Source organism: Procambarus clarkii, chromosome 20, assembly GCF_040958095.1.
Source record: "Procambarus clarkii isolate CNS0578487 chromosome 20, FALCON_Pclarkii_2.0, whole genome shotgun sequence".
Taxonomy (NCBI): Eukaryota; Metazoa; Arthropoda; class Malacostraca; order Decapoda; family Cambaridae; genus Procambarus; species Procambarus clarkii.
Genome location: NC_091169.1, coordinates 17,788,462 through 17,810,913, shown reverse-complemented (window position 1 = coordinate 17,810,913; position 22,452 = coordinate 17,788,462). Strand labels below are relative to the sequence as shown.

The 22,452-nt window shown below is 39.8% G+C and overlaps 2 protein-coding genes across 7 annotated transcripts in view; one reads left to right on the top strand and one right to left on the bottom strand.

Annotated features, from left to right (window-relative positions):
• The window catches only part of LOC123755258 (putative neural-cadherin 2), an 872,905-nt gene that overhangs the window by 563,641 nt on the left and 286,812 nt on the right, over window positions 1-22,452 (bottom strand). The window lies entirely within an intron of this gene.
• On the top strand, window positions 21,402-21,774 carry LOC138366727 (acidic leucine-rich nuclear phosphoprotein 32 family member E-like). The gene is made up of 2 exons (XM_069328003.1): window positions 21,402-21,545; window positions 21,616-21,774. Exons 1-2 carry the CDS (start codon window positions 21,402-21,404, stop codon window positions 21,772-21,774), a joined length of 303 nt encoding a protein of 100 aa, XP_069184104.1.

Here is a 22,452-nt window from a genome sequence, read left to right as displayed (position 1 = left end):
ATCCAATCATAATACAATATGGTGGACAAGATCGTCATAGAATAAAGGAACATATACCGTGAAGGGGGTCCAGGAATGGCAGATCCGGTCTCTTGAACCGACAAGTATTCATAAATAAATAGTCAGATAGAACAAAAGAGGGCTTAATTTGGTTAAAATATACCGAAATTTCAACTTCAATTGTTCTGTAAGGTTTCAAAGTGAACAAATTGCACTTTTTTGGGAAATACTCAAACTCCCTTTTGATATAAAATCGTATATACGGTTCCCAACTGAATGGAATCCCTTTGTGAGTTAAAAGAATGTGGTGATGCACATCAAATCGAACTTTCCCTTATAGAACCCAGTAACTCTTGTCGGAAAATCCGACAGCATTTAATATATCATACATACAGATAATAGCTGTATTACCAACAAGTTACCCATAGAAAACGTAACTTGTAGTGGAATTACCGTCTATAGAAAACGGGATATCATCACCACATACTATTATAATTCACCAGCTATTCTGCTGGGAATTATTCTTAAATACATTAGTCTTTGGACTTTACCATCATAAAAACATCTTATATAAATTAACTTAATTATCAATATTAAAGTAGAGTAAATGTGACCCTTCTATCACGTTCTGAAATCTGGACAATGTAAGCCAGGCGTCAGAGGGAGGAAGGAGGGCAGCCATTGTTGTTTATATGAGACCAGAGGCTCACACGGGAGCAAATTCGGCTCCTGTTAAATTTACTTGGACGTAGTGTTATGGAACCCAAAGGTGTACCATTGTCAACACGCTGTCTACAAATACAAGTTAAGTGTCTATCCGAAACCCGTTTATCATTCATTTATGGCCATTAATGTCAGGATATAGGGTTAGCCGGTTAGAACGCGAAATCGCCTCATACTAAAGGTAATTAAGCCAGGTCTTTCATGTTCCATGTACTGTATACAGTTTTCTCTGAAATACTTGTCATATATAGGTTTCTGGCTTCACAGCTAGCGCACTTTTGACAGGTCAAGACGAGGATGCAAGATTATGTGCACCAGTTACTGGGTGATAGAAGCTACCTCAAAGAGGATAATTTGGTGTCTACACTCTAGTTATACCTGGTGGACTAACCTGCTGTACTATAAGAGAAGGAACCTCATCAATGTATGTAGCTATTACTGTAGTTTGATTGGCTGCATATATATTAATTTAATAAACCCCCCCTAATGTGTAGAGGATCGATTTGTGAGATTATGAGATTATTGCAGAAATACAGTCCACTTATCATTATACAAATTGCTATCGAAGTATATAAATTAACGTAAATATAAATTCATATAAATTAAATAAATATAAATCTCACAGGTCGGTTCCCACATTATTTGGTCCTTCGAACCGGATGACGGATTATTTGATCCTTTGAACCCACATTTGGTCATCTTAGTACCGGATGAGCCAGTTAACCAGTGGATTCATTAAATATACTAGTGCAGTGTTATTTAAACAAGGCCAGCCAGTCAAAGACAGCGGCGAAGCCTCGTGGGAGCTCAGGAGCCTCCCTCAACTGAGTTCAGCCTCATCAGCGGTTTCATGCACACCCACAGATATTTGGTGGCGTGTTATTTCGTGAAATGACAGCGCTAATATTGAAGCCAGCCAATTAGTGACTGTGTCGCGAGATTGTTCACGGATTTCGTGGTGTTACATTTCGCGAGAGATTATCTACGAATTTTGTGGAGTTTATTTCGCGAGGTCACTAATAATATTTAATACTTCTTGATAATATTAGAAGTTTCATAGAGGCTAATTAAGAGGCTATTATCAATAATTGTGTATATTATTTCTCCAAATAGAGAATTATTTAATATATATTGCACTAGTGATCACAGTATAATATTTACTAATTGCCAACCCACAACAGGGTAGGATATTAACCATTGACTAGTTGAACTATTATCGTTCATCCTAGTCCCATTATTACCATAGTCAGTTGTACTATATTGATCAACCTAACACCATTAATGAATGGTCCAGACCCTATTTTGGGTGTAATTTTTATCAACTCGAGTTGAGTTGTGCATATAATAATTTACTTATGATCATTACACCTTTGAGTGATTAATTAGTGTCTCTACCATCCTAGGGTGATATAGAAGAGCTAACCTAAAGGTACTTCCAGTGACACTGGTTTATCACTCAAATCATTAGTGTGTATGATTGTATATATATATAATGTGTATTAATTTTAAGTGCTAACCTCTAGTAGAGGTAGGATTATTGCCTAGTGAGTTCAGAATTTACCCTAGGCTACCATTAGTGTTTGTTCAGTATTATGAGCAGCCCAAGTACAAGTTCCACAAGGCTTCACCAACGAGCCAGTATGGATAATGCAGGGAGAATGAAAAGAACCCTTGCAGGTCTTAAAGGCCACTTAACAAGACAGATCAAGAAATGTGAAGATTTGTCACAACAATCAACAGTTGATTATGCTGACCTGGAAAGCTATTATCAAGCAGCTGCAGGTAAATTTGAGCAAATCAAATGTCAAATAGCAACATATGTGGCTGAACTTGCCAACACCAATTTATCAGAAACAGAAATAGACGACATTATGGTTGATCTTGCGAATTATGAAGATCACACTCAGGCCACGTTACAGCCTTATGTCAAATTAATTGCCCAGAACAAGGCAACAGCAACAACAACAACAGTTGTATCTAATACGAGTCAAGCAGAAGCTCGACTCCCTCCAATTAATTTACCCACTTTCTCAGGAAAAGATGAGGAAGATTGGGACGAATTTTGGAACAAATTCGTTGACCTTGTAGACTCAAAACAATCTTTACCAAAGAGTAGTAAATTCTCTTATTTACAAGGCCAATTATCAGGTGAGGCTAAAACAGTAGTATCCCATCTGAGATTAACTAATGACGGCTATGATCTGGCAGTAAAACTCCTCAAGGATAATTATGCTGATCCAGAAGTAAGAACATCACATTTAGTTCATGAGCTGTTGCATTTACCCCCACCGGAGGCTTCAGCTGATTCACTCCAAGTTTTCAAGCTGGAGATAGAATCATTGATCAATGCCCTCAGCCTGACAGCAGATACAAACGGGGCTGAGTGGGTCTTGAAAATAATTGTCCAGGAGAAAATACCTAGGGACATATTGAGACAAATGAGTGCTCATTACAATAAAAGTATCTTATCCATGAATGAAATATCTGAAGGTTTAAAGTCAGTAGTTCATCAATTACGAACACATGACAAATTAAAACCACCAAGTAAACCCTCAGAAACCAATAATAGTAAACCACAGAGTACCAAAGGTACTCCAAATCAATCTAGACAATATAATTCAACACCAAAGTGGAACAGTGGCAGTGTGGGCGTATATGCAGTGGGACCCTCCAAGCCTATAGTTACTGTGTCACCCAAGAACGTGACACCAAAGGGTACTGGAAACTATGGAACATGTTTGTTCTGCAATGAGAAACATTCAATGTACCACTGCTCTAATTTTCCTGATAGTGACGCCCGTGTTGAGCGACTCAAAGATTTGCAACATTGCACGAGGTGCCTCAGGAAACATAACATCAAGGACTGTGATACCCAATTACACACCTGTAATAGGTGTAACAAAGGTCAGCACCATGCAGCATTGTGCAGAGACACCAAAACAACGTCTCCAAACCCCAAGGTGGAAGATAGCATTCCCACCACAGTACAGTACTGCAAGGTGCAACAAACAAAGAGTGTCCAATCGGCAAAGTCTAAAGGTAATACGACTTTGCCTACTGCCCAAATTACCATCCTGAATAAGAGGGCCAAGGTCCATACCCGTGGGTTGTTTGACCAAGGATCCCAGAGAACATATATCACCAAAAAGTTGGCAGATGAATTACAATTAAGGCCTGTAGCCCAGATGTCATTCAACATCTCAGGGTTTGTAACAGATGCAGGACCTCAAGTCTACCAGGTGGTACAACCATCAGTACGCTTAGGCAGGTACGTCTGTCGAGTACAAGCCATTGTGGTGGACAAAATACCAGTAGACCTACAAGTTCAAGGTCTGAGAGCAACAGCCAAATTCCTGAGAAATAGAGGAATAAAATTGGCAGATAATATTAAGACTGATCACCTCACTGACTTCGGTCTCCTTGTAGGGACAGACTATTGTCATCGATTCATCGGTAGCCCTACTAAATATCAGGGTATAACCATGTTAAACTCTGCAGGAGGTAAATTACTCTCAGGCCCAGTATCAAGCCTGAGGAGACCTATGCCTGCAGATAAACAATACCAATAGAATCTAAATTTGTCAGCTGATTATATTTCTCCAGTAGCATTATACTAAGGAGATTACAGCTGACTATACCAACAGAAGTTGATGTTAGTATCATCATTTGAAGCTGAAGATGAGTTCATGAGGCCTCAGTGGCAAATCAGTGAACAGTAGCCTAAAACAGCTACAAGTCACTGCGACCAATGTCACTGAACCCACTGCAGTCTCAGAACCATACTTTACTTTAATGATGAGCTATTCAATCCTCTGAATCAATTAACTAAATTAAACCCCAATAAATCTGATGACTGATTTGATACATTTATTATTTAATCAAGATGTATTCCATGGGCCTCAGTGTTTATATATCAGTGACCAGTTACTTGAAGAAACTTCAAGTTATATCTAATGTCACTGATCTCACTGCAGTCCCTGAATCATACTTGACTGTAGTACTTGATCACATCCAGTCTTCTGGGTTAAATAATATGTAATTAGGCTTGAATATTAGCCTTTCAAGAGTTGACAGGGAAATGAAATCGCATTAGACTTCTAACCCCTGCAACTCTAGTACGGGACATCCGTCCTGTATGAACAGACACACAAATGTGTGATTACTAACTATAATTTGAAGGAGGAGTATCAGTGTTCGTCTGTTCTAATTAGGACTTCGACCCGTGAGCAGCCCCCTGGGGAATTATGTCGGAAAATCCGACAGCATTTAATATATCATACATACAGATAATAGCTGTATTACCAACAAGTTACCCATAGAAAACGTAACTTGTAGTGGAATTACCGTCTATAGAAAACGGGATATCATCACCACATACTATTATAATTCACCAGCTATTCTGCTGGGAATTATTCTTAAATACATTAGTCTTTGGACTTTACCATCATAAAAACATCTTATATAAATTAACTTAATTATCAATATTAAAGTAGAGTAAATGTGACCCTTCTATCACGTTCTGAAATCTGGACAATGTAAGCCAGGCGTCAGAGGGAGGAAGGAGGGCAGCCATTGTTGTTTATATGAGACCAGAGGCTCACACGGGAGCAAATTCGGCTCCTGTTAAATTTACTTGGACGTAGTGTTATGGAACCCAAAGGTGTACCATTGTCAACACGCTGTCTACAAATACAAGTTAAGTGTCTATCCGAAACCCGTTTATCATTCATTTATGGCCATTAATGTCAGGATATAGGGTTAGCCGGTTAGAACGCGAAATCGCCTCATACTAAAGGTAATTAAGCCAGGTCTTTCATGTTCCATGTACTGTATACAGTTTTCTCTGAAATACTTGTCATATATAGGTTTCTGGCTTCACAGCTAGCGCACTTTTGACAGGTCAAGACGAGGATGCAAGATTATGTGCACCAGTTACTGGGTGATAGAAGCTACCTCAAAGAGGATAATTTGGTGTCTACACTCTAGTTATACCTGGTGGACTAACCTGCTGTACTATAAGAGAAGGAACCTCATCAATGTATGTAGCTATTACTGTAGTTTGATTGGCTGCATATATATTAATTTAATAAACCCCCCCTAATGTGTAGAGGATCGATTTGTGAGATTATGAGATTATTGCAGAAATACAGTCCACTTATCATTATACAAATTGCTATCGAAGTATATAAATTAACGTAAATATAAATTCATATAAATTAAATAAATATAAATCTCACAGGTCGGTTCCCACAACTCTCTGTAGTATAGTAGTGAGCCTCTACTGCCTCCATGGAGGTAGTGGAGGCTGGCACCATATATGGAGGAAGAGGTAGTGAACCAGACCACACACTAGAAAGTGAAGGGACGACGACGTTTCGGTCCGTCTTGGACCATTCTCAAGTCGATCTCAAGTCAAGTCGATCATTCACAATCGACTTAAGAATGGTCCAGGACGGACCGAAGCGTCGTCGTCGTCCCTTCACTTTCTAGTGTTTGGTCTGGTCAATATACTTCAGCCACGGTATTGTGTCTCATCGCCTACAAGAGGTAGTGAAGGCTGACACCATACATGGAGAACAGCTTGTAAAGTCAGACAAATAAAGACATCTTGAAATATAGACATAACAATCCTAGCCAGAAGCTAAGGACCAGGAGCTGAATCCCGACAAATACACCTAAGTAGACAAGGTACATCTAAATGCACCTAGGTACACCTAGGAAACAGTCTCGTCTACAACAACAACTACTACAACAAGAACACACACAGTCTCGTCTACAACAACAACTACTACAACAAGAACGCACACAGTCTCGTCTACAACAACAACTACTACAACAAGAACACACACAGTCTCGTCTACAACAACAACTACTACAACAAGAACACACACAGTCTCGTCTACAACAACAACTACTACAACAAGAACACACACAGTCTCGTCTAGACAAAAGTGTAAACTATCTTACCTACCGCTTTTCACAGCAGCTGAGAGAGGGAAGAACCAGAGGCAGGATTCATTAACAAATTTGTTGTTTCTTTACGAAACCCTTACATCTTTCCTCAATCACTGCGACTTAGGTCGCATCAATTCAGCAGTTTATGAGTTCCGATCCGCTACGAGGTGGCCTACAACAACAATAACTTTGAGTTGTGAAATTTCGAAGTTCATCAACTGCTTAAAAAATACAGACTAAGTCATTATGATTGAGGGAAGATGTAAGGGTTTCGTAAGAATACATGCAAATACTTGACGAATCCTGGTCCTGGATGCAAGGTTGGAGATATTGTTTACCAAGAATATATCTGCTTTAAGCCCGCGCTAGTTACCAAATATCTGAGGCTATACAAACCTGCCGTCTGTCTGTCCGTCACGGACGGAGAGGAACGGAAGAACAAGCGATGTAAATATGTGTCCTCTCATACATGTGGCTGGGGGTTGAGTGTTGCTCTTGGGCCCCGCCTTGAGCGTCCTAGATATAAACCTCCATGCAGGAGTCGTAGATTAATAGTGAGCTCGAACAGTGGTTGAATATCTCATTGTGTGTGTGTGTATACTCACCTAGTTGTGCTTGTTGGGGTTGAGCTCTGGTTCTTTGGTCCCGCCTCTCAACCGTCAATCAACTGATGTAGATTCCTGAGCCTACTGGACTATCATATATACATTTAAAACAGTGTATGGAGTCAGCCTCCACCACATCACTGCCTAATGCATTCCATCTGTTAACTACTCTGACACTGTAAAAGTTCTCTCTAACGTCCCTGTGGTTCATTTGGGTACTCAGTTTCCATCTGTGTCCCCTTGTTCGCGTACCACCAGTGTTGAATATTTTATCCTTGTCTACCCTGTCAATACCCCTGAGGATTTTGTAGGTTGTGATCATGTCTCCCCTTACTCTTCTGTCTTCCAGTGTCGTAAGGTGCATCACTCGCTTTCTTTCCTCGTAACTCATGCCTCTTAGTTCAGGGACTAGGTTAGTGGCATACCTCTGAACTTTTTCCAGCTTCGTCTTGTGCTTGACAAGGTACGGGCTCCATGCTGGGGCCGCATACTCCAGGATTGGTCTTACATATGTGGTGTACAAATTTCTGAATGATTCCTTACACAGGTTCCTGAATGCGTTTCTGATGTTAGCCAGCCTCGCATACGTCGCAGACGTTATTCTTTTTGTGTGGGCTTCAGGAGACAAGTTTGGTGTGATATCAATTTGATTTGGTGTGTGTGTGTGTGTGTGTGTGTGTGTGTACTCCCCTATTTCTGCTTGTGTGTGTGTGTGTGTGTGTGTGTGTGTGTGTGTGTGTGTATTACTTCGAGTGACAGTGCTTCGAGTGACAGTGTGTATATGAATTACGCAAATGTATGAGTGTGTATATGAATGAATGAATGTGAGTAAATACGAATACCTGAGCGAGGATATGAGTGAGAGTGTGTGAGTAAAACCCCAAAGAGCACCAGACAGTGGAGGGTTGGGGGGGGGGGAGAATAATGGAACAAGAGGGGGTTCTCTACAATGAGAGAAATAAAATATTCTTACACAATATGAATCACAAGCTGGGAGACATACATAAATGGAAGAGAGAGAGAGAGAGAGAGAGAGAGAGAGAGAGAGAGAGAGAGAGAGAGAGAGAGAGAGAGAGAGAGAGAGAGAGAGACAGAGAGAGAGAGAGAGAGAGAGAGAGAGAGAGAGAGAGAGAGGGGGGAATATAGACAGAATAGCTCAATAGCGGACAGGGCTAGGGGGAAATTGCAAGGCATCGCAGGATAAGGGACGTTGCAAGACATCAGAGGGCTAGGGACGTTGCAAGGTCTTACAAGTCCCAATATGCAAACGTTCAATCCCCCCGACCGTCCAAGTGGTTAGGCACCATTCCTTCCCCTCCGTCCCATCCCAAATTCTTATCCTGACCCCTACCAAGTGCTATATAGTCGCAATCTCTTGGCGCTTTCCACTGGTAATTCCCTCCCTCCCACCTAATGCCTACTACAGCTTACAGGCTGTAGTTTACAGCCTGTAGTTAATACAGGCTGTAATTTTCAGTTTATTCGCGCGTTTAATGCCCTTCGCAACAATGCCCTTGTCATAACAACCCGACAGGAAGTGCCCAGCCAAATGAGGTGATTGGGCTAGTCTTGCCCTCTCACGTGGTCTGACAGTAACCAATATTCACGCTATGCTTGTCCCAGCCAAGGCTCACCCCAGAGGAACAATGATAAGTTTGCCGGGACTCGGAAATTACAAATTAGTGTAAAATGCAGTAATTTGATGATAGGGAGCCGGTCGGCCGAGCGGACAGCACGCTGGACTTGTGATCCTGTGGTTCCGGGTTCGATCCCGGGCTACGGTAAGAAACAACGGGCAGAGTTTCTTTCACCCTATGCCCCTGTTACCTAGCAGTAAAATAGGTACCTTGGTGTTAGCTGTCACGGGCTGCTTCCTGGGGGTGGAGGCCTGGTCGAGGACCGGGCCGCGGGGACACTAAGAAGCCCCGAAATCATCTGAAGATAAGTCGGATTTGGTGGTTTTGGGGGTTTTATGGTATCTGTTTGTATATAACTCATCCCCAGGCTATTGTCGCCCAAGCTGCAGTTAATCACCATTACTGATTTATATATTTTTAATGTATTGTGAATTCTTAATTCGTATTTTCCTCAAAAATATTATGAGAAATTGTTCCATTGTTATGCGTAAATTAAATTAGTTGTTTAGGGTGTGTAAGCAAGTTTTTTATTTTGATTAGGTGGATAAACATATACAGGCACCGTTCGAACAGAGAACGAAGCAGGGTTCGAGACAAGTTCGAACGTCATCCGTTTTAAGCCCTATAGGTAGATTCGCACACCTTGTACGCATGTCCACCGACAGAATGAGGTGGTTTTTGGGTAATAAACACCGTACCTCTGCAACACAGCTCCACACCGTATATACAGACCATTACACTACTGTCTATTCAGACCATCACGTTGTACTGAACGGGGTGAGAATATCTTGAGCTACGTCATTCCTTTGTGTGTAGTTTACCTCAATGAACTTATTTCAATTTCAATTCAATCACACTACTGTCTCTCCAACACTGCCGTACACTGTCTAACATAGACCATCACACTACATAGACCACCTCACTACATATTCTCACTGTCCACCGGGGATACTAAAAGGAACAGGAAAAGTAGCTTTTGTGAATAGCTGCCGAATATTGTATTTCGTTGTAACTCACAAGAATTCTGGGTATTCCCGCTGTATATTTATGGCTCCCCGTCCTGGGAGAAATAAAGGTTTACGATTCAAAAAGTATATGTGTATTTACGTAAATGTGTTCAACACGGCGTCGGGTTACAACTCTTTGGTCTTTCCTATTGACCTTTCTGACCTCCCCACACTCCCCAATTTGACATCACCCCCCCCCCTTGCACCACCTTCACATAAACCACCAGCTACACCATTCTGACATCACCCACTACTAACGCTACTCTGATATCACTGACCACCACCTACTCCACCCTGACATCACCAACCACCACCTACTCCACCCTGATATCACCAACCACCACCTACACCACACTGACATCACCAATTTTGAATTCACAGAATGTTACAATTGATGAATGGGTCTTTGAGGGTCGAGCTTCGATGAGCCTGACCTGAGGACGCAACCCGCCCTCGACTCAAGTCCATTCCATCCAGCGGTCGACCCACCAGACGCATTCATAAATTTTAACATGCTATTCATTCAAAAAGGGAATATTCTCAAATATAAATTAATATTATAATATATTATAATATATTATCATATTGTGCATATATAGGCAAAGGTTAGGTTAGGTGTTTAGGTTCTGTTGGCGATTATTTGTATTTGTAGTACGTGGGTGAAGCATTTTTAGCGTTCTGGTTCGAGCAAAATTTGTCAGTGAAGCACTTGTTCCGGAAGTGTTCGAACGAAATCAGTTGTGAGTCGTGTGTAAACCGTTTTTTATTCATAAACAGGGGGTTTGGCGGGTGGATGGAATCACTTTTGAGTCTTTGTTTGGAGGACGGGCTGGAGGACGGGTTGGGTGAGTAACCCACCACATTACTCGTGTAATTACGCTTGAATTAGAATTGATTGCGCTTGAATTACTGATTACTGATTACGCTTGAATTACGAGGATTGTGCTTCGCTCATTTCCAATGTTCGAAGCGCACTTCCCCAACTATAATCATTCCTCAGAAACAATTGCTAAATGTTCAATAATCCAGCAGATACGACTTTCCTAATTATGAACGCAAAAAAACACACGAAACAATTGACTCGTGTCTGCAACTCGTCATCAGGCTTCGTCCGTTCCATGCAAGACGTGTTCATCGATTTATTTTCCTTCTATTCATTCAAAATAGGAATTTTCTCAACTATGTATTAATATTGAACAAATCCACAAGGGCCGTGACGAGGATTCGAACCTGCGTCCGGAGCATCCCAGACACTGCCTTAATTTGTTCATTTATGCATCACGTTAGTGTGCATAAATGTTCATTCATTTTCATTTAGTTCATTTGATGCCTCTCATTAGTGTGATCTGTGTGTGTAATGTATTAATATTATTATATATTAGCATATTGCGCATATTTTGGCGTAGGTTTGGTTAGGTGTTTAGGCTCTGTTAGAAGTTATATGTATTTGTAGCACGTGGGTGAAGCAGTTTCAGAGTTGTGATTCGAACATTGTTCGAGAACTGTTCGAGCGTCATCAGTTGTGAATCGGGTGTAAAACGTTTTCATTCATAAACAGGGGGTTTGCTGGCTGCATGGAATGGACCTTGGCCTTTGTTGATGAGGACGAGCTGCTTGGTAAGGATGGGCTGCTTATCTGATTACGTTCGAACTTTTTATAATCAGTGCTTCGCTCACTCTCTTACGTTCAGTTCAAGGCTCACTTTTCTAAATGATTCATCTGCATACTGCATATCAGCCCTTCCTCATAAACAAAGGCCCCTAAAAGCCATTCCATGCACCCGCTAAACCCCTTGTTTATGAATGAAAAACGGTTTACACACGACTCACAACTGATGACGTCCGAACACTTCCGGAACAAGTGCTTAACTGACTACTTTTGTCCGAACCACAACTCTGTAAATGATTCGCCCACGTACTACAAATAAAAATAATCGCCAACAGAACCTAAACACCTAACCAAACCAAAACCTAAATATGTACAGTATGTCAATATATAATAATATTAATTTGTATTTGCGAAAATTCTTATTTTGATTGAATAACGGATTAAAATTGATGAAAGCGTCTTTGGGGTCAATTATTGGATGGAATGGACTCGGTCTCAGGATGATTGCTTCAAATACAAGCAATTGCAAGCAGTACCAAAAAAAGCAAGCCAAACCTTCCCTAAACTTACCTACACGCAAACGCATAATTATATACATTATTTGAAACATTATTTTTTTATTACAAAGTTAACAAAAAAATTACACACAGAGATCACACTAACGTGATGCATCAAATGAACAAATCCACAAGGGCCGTGACGAGGATTCGAACCTGCGTCCGGGAGCATCCCCGACACTGCCTTAATGGACTGAGCTACGTTTATGTTTATGTATGTTTATGTTTATGTATGTTTATACACCATCCAGTCCTCAGCCTGGCCTGAGGACTGGATGGTGTATAGTCGATAGTTAACGTGTTGAGATGAGAGCTATAGTGAGCTTAGTTAATAGCTAGTGTGCTGAGTTGATAGTCTATGTGTTGAGTTAACTAATATGTGGAGTTGGTAGCTATGTTGATGCGATGAGGTCATAGGCGATGCGCCGGGTTGATTACTGGGTGCTGTGAGTTGATATCTACTATGTTGAGCCGAAGTTGTTGTGTTGATTGATGCTTGTTTGTGGTGAGTTGATAACTAGTGTACTGAGTTGATATCACATGTGATAAAATGTTAGCTGATGTGTTGATCTGATATCTTGCCCCATGATATTGACGTTGCCCATGCACCGGTATCAATAGGTTAAGTGATTTGCTTGAGTTTAGGCGTTTATTAAATTTCTGCATAGGCAAAACAGTTGCATTTCTTACGGAGTGGCAAATCGGAAGAACGTATAGGTATTGCAGCCCGTCCTCCTAAGATTCCCCAACGTCTAGAAACTGTCATACTAAAGTTCCCTTATCCAAACCTACCTTACCTTATTCGCTGTTTGTGTGGGGCAAAAAAAGTTGATTGATTGACAGTTGAAAGGCGGGTCCAAAGAGCCAGAGCTCAATCCCCACAATCACAACTAGGTGAGTACCAGAGAACCCAAAACAGAAAACAGAACAGTATGTCAATTCCGCCAGCTACTACCTTTTTCTAGTACGACAACTTTTAGGCTTTAGGTTAGAGTATACGTCAAAATGCGACGTTCTATTAGGTTGACGGGTTGTTTAGCTCATTCAAGCCTCAGCCACAGAAAGCTAAATATAGCCTGACACACACAAGCTAAAGAGCTAACTGTGTGTGCGTGTATTTACGTCTTAATACAACATTTTCCCAAATGACTAGAGGCTACGTCTAGGGCCTACATAATACATTGAATACCCAACTACAGAGAATATTAAAGAGAGGCACTCTGGTTTTAACGGCCAGAGCAGGTTCCTCGAGGTGTGTGTGTGTGTGTGTGTGTGTGTGTGTGTGTGTGTGTGTGTGTGTGTGTGTGTGTGTGTGTGTGTGTGTGTGTGTGTGTGTGTGTGTGTGTGTGAGTGTGTGTGTACTCACCTAGTTGTGCTTGCGGCAGTTGAGCTTAGGCTCTTTGGTCCCTCAAGTCTGTGTGTGTGTGCTTGCGCGCACGTGTGTGAGAGCGACTGCGTCTGTGTTCCTGTCTATCTGCGCCTACCTGCCTCCTGCCTATCTCAGTCTGGCTATAACTGTCTCTTTGCCTGTCTGTCTGTCTACCTACCCTCTCTGGCGGGGGGTTCTAAAAGGCCTGTTTCCTATCGTCACAAATCGTCCCACTATTCACCCTTCTCATTTCCTCACCTGTGGCGTATGTCATTATCTCATTACTCCTCGTTTCTCTCTCTCTCTCTCTCTCCTTTCCATGGCCAGTAATCCAGTTTGTTTCCCCAGACAACAGCTTCTACTCATCCTCTTACTTGCTTACTTTTCCTGCTGGAAATGTGACATTTCCTCCTTAGTATTACTAAAGGAGGAGTGGAGGAAAAAGTTGGAGGAGAGGGAGGAGAGGCAAGATAACAGAAGATGAACATTAAAGAGAGAAGATAGCAACTGTTTCCAGGTATAGGAAAGACAAACGACTCTGTTTTTGGAAAGGCTCGAAACGTCAAAGAAGCAATACGGCACTCGATTCATCAATGAAGCAACACGGTACTCGACTCATCAAAGAAGCAAAACGGTATTCGACTCATCAATGAAGCAACACGGTCCTCGACTCATCAATGAAGCAACACGGTACTCGACTCATCAAAGAAGCAAAACGGTATTCGACTCATCAATGAAGCAACACGGTACTCGACTCATCAATGAAGCAATATGATACTCGACTCATCAATGAAGCAACACGGCACTCGACTCATCAATGAAGCAACACGGTACTCGACTCATCAATGAAGCAATATTGTACGCGACAGTATGAGCGTCCGTAAGATAACTGACACAATATATAATAAACAAGAATTGGGAGGCAAAAAAATGACGGATAATGGAGCAGAAGGAAGAGACGAAGGAGATTATTGGGGGCATTGGATGGAGGGAAAGGCAGCAGGGAGGGATGGAATTATGAAGGAAGGAGGAAGAGTAGGGATGGAAGGTAGGAGAAGAAAGGGGAGAGGGTTGTGATGGAGCGCAGAAAAGTGAAGGAAGAACGGGTAGGAAAGGAAAAGAGGGGAGAGTATAAAGATGAAAGGACAGGAAAAGGGAAGGAAGAAGCAAGGGAAAAACAGGGAAAGGATTTAATAGAGGAGGATTGAGAAAGGGAGACATACCAGACCTGCAAAAGCTGCCCAGATAGAGAGAGAGAGAGAGAGAGAGAGAGAAAGCTTACTGTGCCATATAGAGCACATATGTGCTTCATAGCAGAGCCTCACAATGCCCCTCTCCCCATCACTGCTCTGTAAGAACTCTACTCTAATCTATTTAATCTCAGTAATGGGTATCCCATTAACAGGGCGGACAGAGTCTTAACGTTATATAGAACTTCCACTCTACAGGATTAAGCGCCACTGTAGATAACCGCCGATATTCACTGACAATGAATGAATAATGTCATACAAGTCTCTGAAAATCAAAAACATTTATGCATCATCTCTTGTCAAAACTCTCCCTCTCTCTCTCTCTCTCTCTCTCTCTCTCTCTCTCTCTCTCTCTCTCTCTCTCTCTCTCTCTCTCTCTCTCTCTATCTCTCTATCTCTCTATCTCTCTCTCTATCTCTCTCTCTCTCTCTCTCTCTCTCTCTCTCTCTCTCTCTCTCTCTCTCTCTCTCTCTCTCTCTCTCTCTCTCTCTCTCTCTCTCTCTCTCTATCTCTCTATCTCTCTCTATCTCTCTCTCTCATATATATATATATATATATATATATATATATATATATATATATATATATATATATATATATATATATATATATATATATATATATATATATATATATATATATATATATATAGCAAAGTACCTTATATATATATAGCATTTTAGTACCTCGTCACTTATTTACCATATCTCTATGGACTTGTCAAGACTCATAAACCTAACTATCCCATGAGGCCTAGCATCAGTTCTGTGGGATCCATTTCTTACAAGCTTTCTAAATGGCTTACTAAAATCTTGTCCCCATTGTTAGCAACTATTTCCTCTTCTCATTTCACCAATTCTCTTGAATTAGTTAACAAATTGAATAGTGTTCCAATCACTCCTGATGTCAAGTTAATCAGTTTTGACGTTTGTTCTTTGTTTAAAAAGGTGCCTGTTGATAATATTCTTGATTATCTTGCTCGTGAATTAATGAATCATGTTTTACCTCTTTCTGCTGCTATTGTTGTCAATCTTGTTAAGTTGTGCATAAATGTAAATTTACCTTTAATAACGAGTATTATTTACAGGCTTTTGGAATGGCAATGGGGAATCCTTTATCGCCATTGCTTTCAAACTTGTACATGGAAAAGAAATTAAAAAAAAATTACCCCTGGAATCATTCCATGGTTTAGATATGTTGATGATATTTTGTGTATATGGCCTACAGATGTAAATGCAAACGAATTTGTAGCTAAACTTAATGATCAAGTCACCCTCTGTAAAATTTACTATGGAGACTGAAATTGATAAATGTTTGCCATTCTTATACTTATTTATAGGGAAGTGTTTTCACTAAAATTTAGTGTCTACAGAAAGCTTACGAATAATTTATCTTATGTTCATTATTTATCAGGGGATAGATACAATGTGAAAAAATCAATTTTTCGCTCTATATATCTAAGAGCTCTTCGGGTTGGTAGTCCAGAATTCTTAGATGAAGAGTTTAAGAATATTGATTCTCTTGGTCTCAAGCTTTCTTATCCACTGAGTTTTTTTGGATGTTTGCCATAGCAAAGCACATCGTACATATTATAATAATATATGCAGTAAGAAAATTCGCCCAAAGAATGTGTCATGTTTACCATATTTTTCTGGGTTTGAAAATATGGACAAGGTCTTGAAACTTTTTGATATACATGTATTGTTTAACTACGAAAATACTGTTGTAAACTATTAGTTTGAAACAGCCCTCGTAGTGATAATTCTGTCATTTATAAAATACTTTATAAAGACTGTAATAGGTTCTTTGTTGGACAAACATCTAAAGATTTGAAATGTAGAATTTCGCAACATAAATACTTTGTAAGACATCCCCAATTATCTTATGCTTTCTTTGTTCATGTGTCAGAAAATTCTCACCAAATTGATTGGGAGATGGCTTCTTTAATAACGAATTGTAAAACACTTTCAATAGGAACATAATTGAATCTGCTTTAATACAGGTTACAAAATCTGTACATTACAATTTGAACATTAGCAGTGGTTTATATAATTTAGATCCATTTTTTATTGATCAGTTAGAGGGCAATTTGAGTAAGATCATTGATACAAATTTGTCTCACTATTTCATTGTTAATATTCTCTATCTTATGCTAGTATTATCCATGTATGGGCCTATTGGCCCATATGATGCAGTTCTAATTTTATATTCATTCATATATTTGTCATCGTACCTCACTTCACTTCACCTCTCTCCTGCCTATATGTCCTAACTTATTGACTTGTAAAACATTACTTCTGAAGATGTTGATGCATTAATATACGAAAGTACTTAAGGAAATTCCTGTTTCAATTCCTCCTCCGGAGTCTGACACTGTCATATATATATATATATATATATATATATATATATATATATATATATATATATATATATATATATATATATATATATATATATATATATATATACAAACTAAATAAATATACAAAATATAACTAAATATATATATATATATATATATATATATATATATATATATATATATATATATATATATATATATATATATATATATATATATATATATATATATATATATATATATTCCATTCGCCTGGGCACTTGGAGACTCGAACCGCCAATCCCACGAGCTCTATCGACTTTGCTATGATTTTCAACTTTCAACTTTCCCTGACTACTACTGAAGCTCAGATAAATTATTGATCCACTCCCCACGTCAGAATTATATGATCTATTTATATGACTTATGACACACACACCTCTTTTTCCCGCCTCTGGGGTTGAGAGGCGAGACCAAAGAGCCAGAGCTCAACCTCCGCAAGCACAACTAGGTGAGTACAAATACGGGAGTACACACACACACACACACACACATGTACGCCAAATAATTTTGCATTTATGTTCCGAGTGAGCCTTCTGTCAAGACGCTGAACCAGATGGTCATTCAACACAATGTTCCCTGAGAATATTATCCTCTTAAAATTGTGGCATCCAATTACCTCCAGTGCAAAGAAGCGAAAAGTGAAAAAAACAAAAAAACAAATGGAACCTAATCGTCCCTCTTTGCACGGGATTCGAAACAGGGTTCTCTCACTTGCGATTCGATTGTGTATAACTTAAGAGCCAAACTCTATCAACTCTGTTAATGCTAAGTTTGTGTGCTCGAACTGGTAATGGGAAGGGAACTATCACGGGGAAAGCGCCAAGCCATTATGACTATATAGCGCTGGGAAAAGTACCAGGCTAAGGATTTGGGATGGGACGGAGGGAAAGGAATGGTAGCTAATGGCTTTTATGCGAATCGTGAAAAAGATCAACTTGTTCTACAGTTTCATTCTTAACTGATATTTCCCCCCTTGGCGCTAGACCTTATCACAGGATGATCCAGATTATTTCCTTCACTCATGATTAGTCAAAGATAGTTCCCATCCCTGAGTGAATAAGATAACACCTCAACCCCCCCCCCCCCCCCCCCCCGCCTGGACAAACTCACTACAATGCCGTAGTGTTTGAATGAAAGTGAAGGAAGGACTTAATGTATGTGTAAGACTATTAAAAGCCAAAATTTCGGAAGTAAACTTTACAACTTTTCTGAAGAAGCTGTTTACAATGTTCCGAACAAAATTCTTGTTCGTTTGTGTTTATATGTCTGGCAGAGCGACTCACTTGCCCTCCATCATATCAGACCGGGTTGTGATCTTGCTCCCCTAGGACTCCCCTAGGACTCCCCTAGGACTCCCCTGGGACTCCCCTGGGACTCCCCTGGGACTCCCCTAGGACTCCTCTAGGACTCCCCTAGGGCTCCCCAGGGACTCGCCAGGGGGACGTCGAAGTTTTTGAAGAATGCCCAATTATCCTGATTTCCGGGAACTGTTGGCAGAACTCAACCAAGAGACCTGGTCGAGGACCGGGCCGCCGGGACGTTGAGCCCCGAAATCATTGCAAGGTAAGGGGTTCGGGGAACCATTGTTCCCACTCTGGACACCACAACATCTGTGTTGATATGAATTAATGAGATCATTTAACTTGCCATCCATAAAAATTTGTTTACGGTTAATCTGAGTTACTTTATTAAAATATTTATTGCCCTTAACTGTCTCTATAGAATCTGTAATTACTCCAACTACTGTTCATACCTGTTACTAACACCCCCTGTTAGTTACAAGCAATTCCCCAGAAACCAACTAACTTCATTGAAACTAGTATTAACTGTACAGAAACCCATAACAATTTATAGAAACCGGCAATATATCCAAGAAACTAACAATAACTCTAAAGAAACCGATAATAACTTTAAAGAAACCCACAATAACTCTATTGAAATTGAAAATAACTCTATAGAAACCCAAAATAACTATTTAGAAACATGCAATAACTGTTTAGAGACTCTGATATATATATATATATATATATATATATATATATATATATATATATATATATATATATATATATATATATGTATATATATATATGTATATATATATGTATATATATATATATATATATATATATATATATATATATATATATATATATATATATATATATATATATATATAATATCACAAAATCTCTCTAAAGCCAGCAATAATTATATATAAACTCACAATAACTGTGTAAAAGCCCGGAATAACTCTACAGAAACCCGCAATATCAATATGAAAACCCACAAAATCAAACTCACAAATGTCTCTACAAATGCCCAATAATTGTCTAAAAACCCACAATAGCTCTATACAAACCCACACTAACTCTACAGAAACCCAAAAGAACTCTATAGAAACCCGCAATAATTCTACAAATTTCAATCGGTGAGTTGTGTAGGCTTCAAGCATCACAACTCATCCCCCCCCTTTCCCCCTTTACCTTCTTCCATTGGTGTATACGTCCCTGTTGCCGGCTGACCTGAAGTTCCTCTCCCCATTAGAGAATATAATGGTCACGGAGGAAAAATATTCTCGAGTCAATCATCATTAAGCAACTTTACTTTCTTTTCTTGACCTACCGATAATGATTTTGTTCTGGGGGGGTTTTGTTTTGCAGGATGCGGGAAAGAGGTGTGGGACGGCAGGTCGATGGTAGGATCTGTGTTCATTACCTGGGGTAGGAAAGAAGCGGTTGGCTATACGTTTCCTGTCTTCTAAGGCACCTGTTCACCTAGCAGTAATATAGGTTTCCTGGAGTTAGGCAACTGTTGTGGGTGGCAGACTGTGAAAAGCCAGTATAAAAAGACTAAGTACATATGTTTCCTGTGCCAGAAAATGTGGAATTCATTTTCTATGAGAAAGAGAGGCTTTCTAATGTCTTAGGAGAAGTTCACTTGATTCCAAGGAAGCTCTTCCAAACGGTTAAGGTGGATTCCGGTGTCTTATTAAAGCTAATTAAGCTAGCAGTAAATAGGTACCTGGGAGTTAGCCAGCTGTCACGGGCTGCTTCCTGGGGTTGGAGGTCTGGTCGAGGACCGGGCCGCGGGGACACTAATCCCCGAAATCATCTCAAGATAACCTCAAGATAAGATAACCCTCGAGGCACCGGGCTCGATAGGTTAGATGGGTGTGGAACAGCTTCGTAGGCTTCTGGTTAGGTACAACCACTGCAAACATGACGCTTAACAAGTCATTAGACCCTAGGTTGAGGCAGCAACTAGTGCAATGTTACGAGGACATATTTACACCTAGTGAATGAGTCTAGAAACATCAATAGACTCGAAAGCCGGGAATCAACAAGCATTAACGTGCCTCTTACGAAACCTGTACATCTTTCCTCAACCATAGTAGCTTCGTTTACATTTTGTACAATATGCAACAGAAAACTCCTCACTCCTGAAGGACTCGAACCCATACAACCAGGGGGAGGCTCCATTAACCGTGGCGTGTCCAGTACTATCACCACAAGGCAACACTGACTGTTAAAAGAATTGGAAGTAGACAGACCCTTAACCCAATCCCCAACAGCACTCAGTGACCTTTTTGTTCACAGATATTTCATCAAATCACCTCTCATGCTGGGGCCACGTGAGTAACATTTGGTGAACAAGCTTGGATGGTCCCCAAGCCAATATGGCTTGGCTGTCTGGGTCCAAATCATTCAGGGATGAGGAGTTTTCTGTTTCATATTGGCTTGGGGACCACTCAAGCTTGTTCGCATATATATATATATATATATATATATATATATATATATATATATATATATATATATATATATATATATATATATATATATATATATTATATATATATATATATATATATATATATATATATATATGTATATATATATATATATATATATATATATATATATATACCGTCAGTGATATATAAATCACTGACGTTCCTAGAGCCTTTAAAATAATATTTCTATTCTCATCTTGAACATGCGGTGAAAAGTTTAGGTTGATAATTAAAAATGATTTAACAAACGAAGAAAAAACACCAACTAATAACAATTAAAACCTCAGCCCACCAAAAAATTGTTTACATGAAATTCAAATCAATACTAAATTGGATCGGCGAATCCTCAAAGTGAAAGAGTGAAGAGGAACTCGCGGTCAATTAAACTGTGATGGGAAGCATCCCTTTGAGAAAACTTGCGGTGACTCAACATTCGTTTGTTTAGAAATGTTTTCACCACCAACAAGTTCAAAACAAAAACACAGAATGGCCCTGAAGGAAGGAGAGTTCGATCCTCCTTGTTATCGCATGAGTGAGGAAGATCAGGATGTAGCACAGGATCAGGATGTTCAGCAGGATTATCAGGAGGAAGATCAGGATGTTGGACAGGGAGATCAGGATGTTGATCAGGTATATCAGGAGGAAGATTAGGATGAGTAATTATGAGAAGAAACATTAGGATGAGGGATGGGATTATCAGGAAGAACATCAGGTTGTGGAACAAGAATATCAAGACGATCAGAATGATAAACAAGAATATGAGGATGAGAAAGATCAGAACGAGGAAAATCGTGATAAAGATCAGAATAAGGAAGGGCAGGATGAGGAGGATCAGGAAGATCAGGGTGAGAAAGATTAGGGCGACGAAGATCAGGCTAAGGAAAATCAGAATGAGGAAGATCAGGAACAGGAAGATCAGAATGTGAAACAGCGCTAGGATGAGGAAGATCGTGATGAATACCAAGAATATCAGGAAGACATAAATAAAAATTTCCTTTCTTGAGATGATTTGATTTGATTGAGATGATGATGATTCCTAAAATAAAGTTCTTTTATTTTGCTAGTTACTTTACTGGAAATTTAACAAATAGAGGGAAAAGGAGGGAAAAAAAGAGAGATGAAGCAACGGAAAGTGAAACAAGCAACTGAAGAGAAGATTGTCCAAAGCAGAGAAAGATTGGAAACGTATTATGAAGAGAAACTCAACGAAACCAATCGTGAATGACTGGAAATGAGCAACAAGTGAGACACCGTCATAACACACACGAAAATCAACGTAGATGAGACACCAATCGCGGGAAATGATTAACGTTACGTATACAGGTGATAATCTGGGAGGAAAATGTAATATATTTATTATATATGAGAAAGTATATTTTTTTATACATATAATTTTTGACGGATGAAACGTGTCACTGTTCAATATTAACGTCCAAGCTGCGGGCCGTGTGAGTGAAATATCGGTTGAGTGAGCACGAGTCCCACCGTGCCAATTATTCACTCCTGGTTCGTTCACTCTCCTAGGTGGCACGCTCAG

Excerpts from the sequence above, each read along its gene's own strand:
- LOC138366727 (XM_069328003.1), top strand. The coding sequence starts at position 21,402 with ATGGCCCTGAAGGAAGGAGAGTTCGATCCTCCTTGTTATCGCATGAGT. Across the intron at positions 21,546-21,615 it reads GAGATCAGGATGTTGATCAG|GAAGAACATCAGGTTGTGGA; the intron begins GTATATCAGGAG and ends TGGGATTATCAG.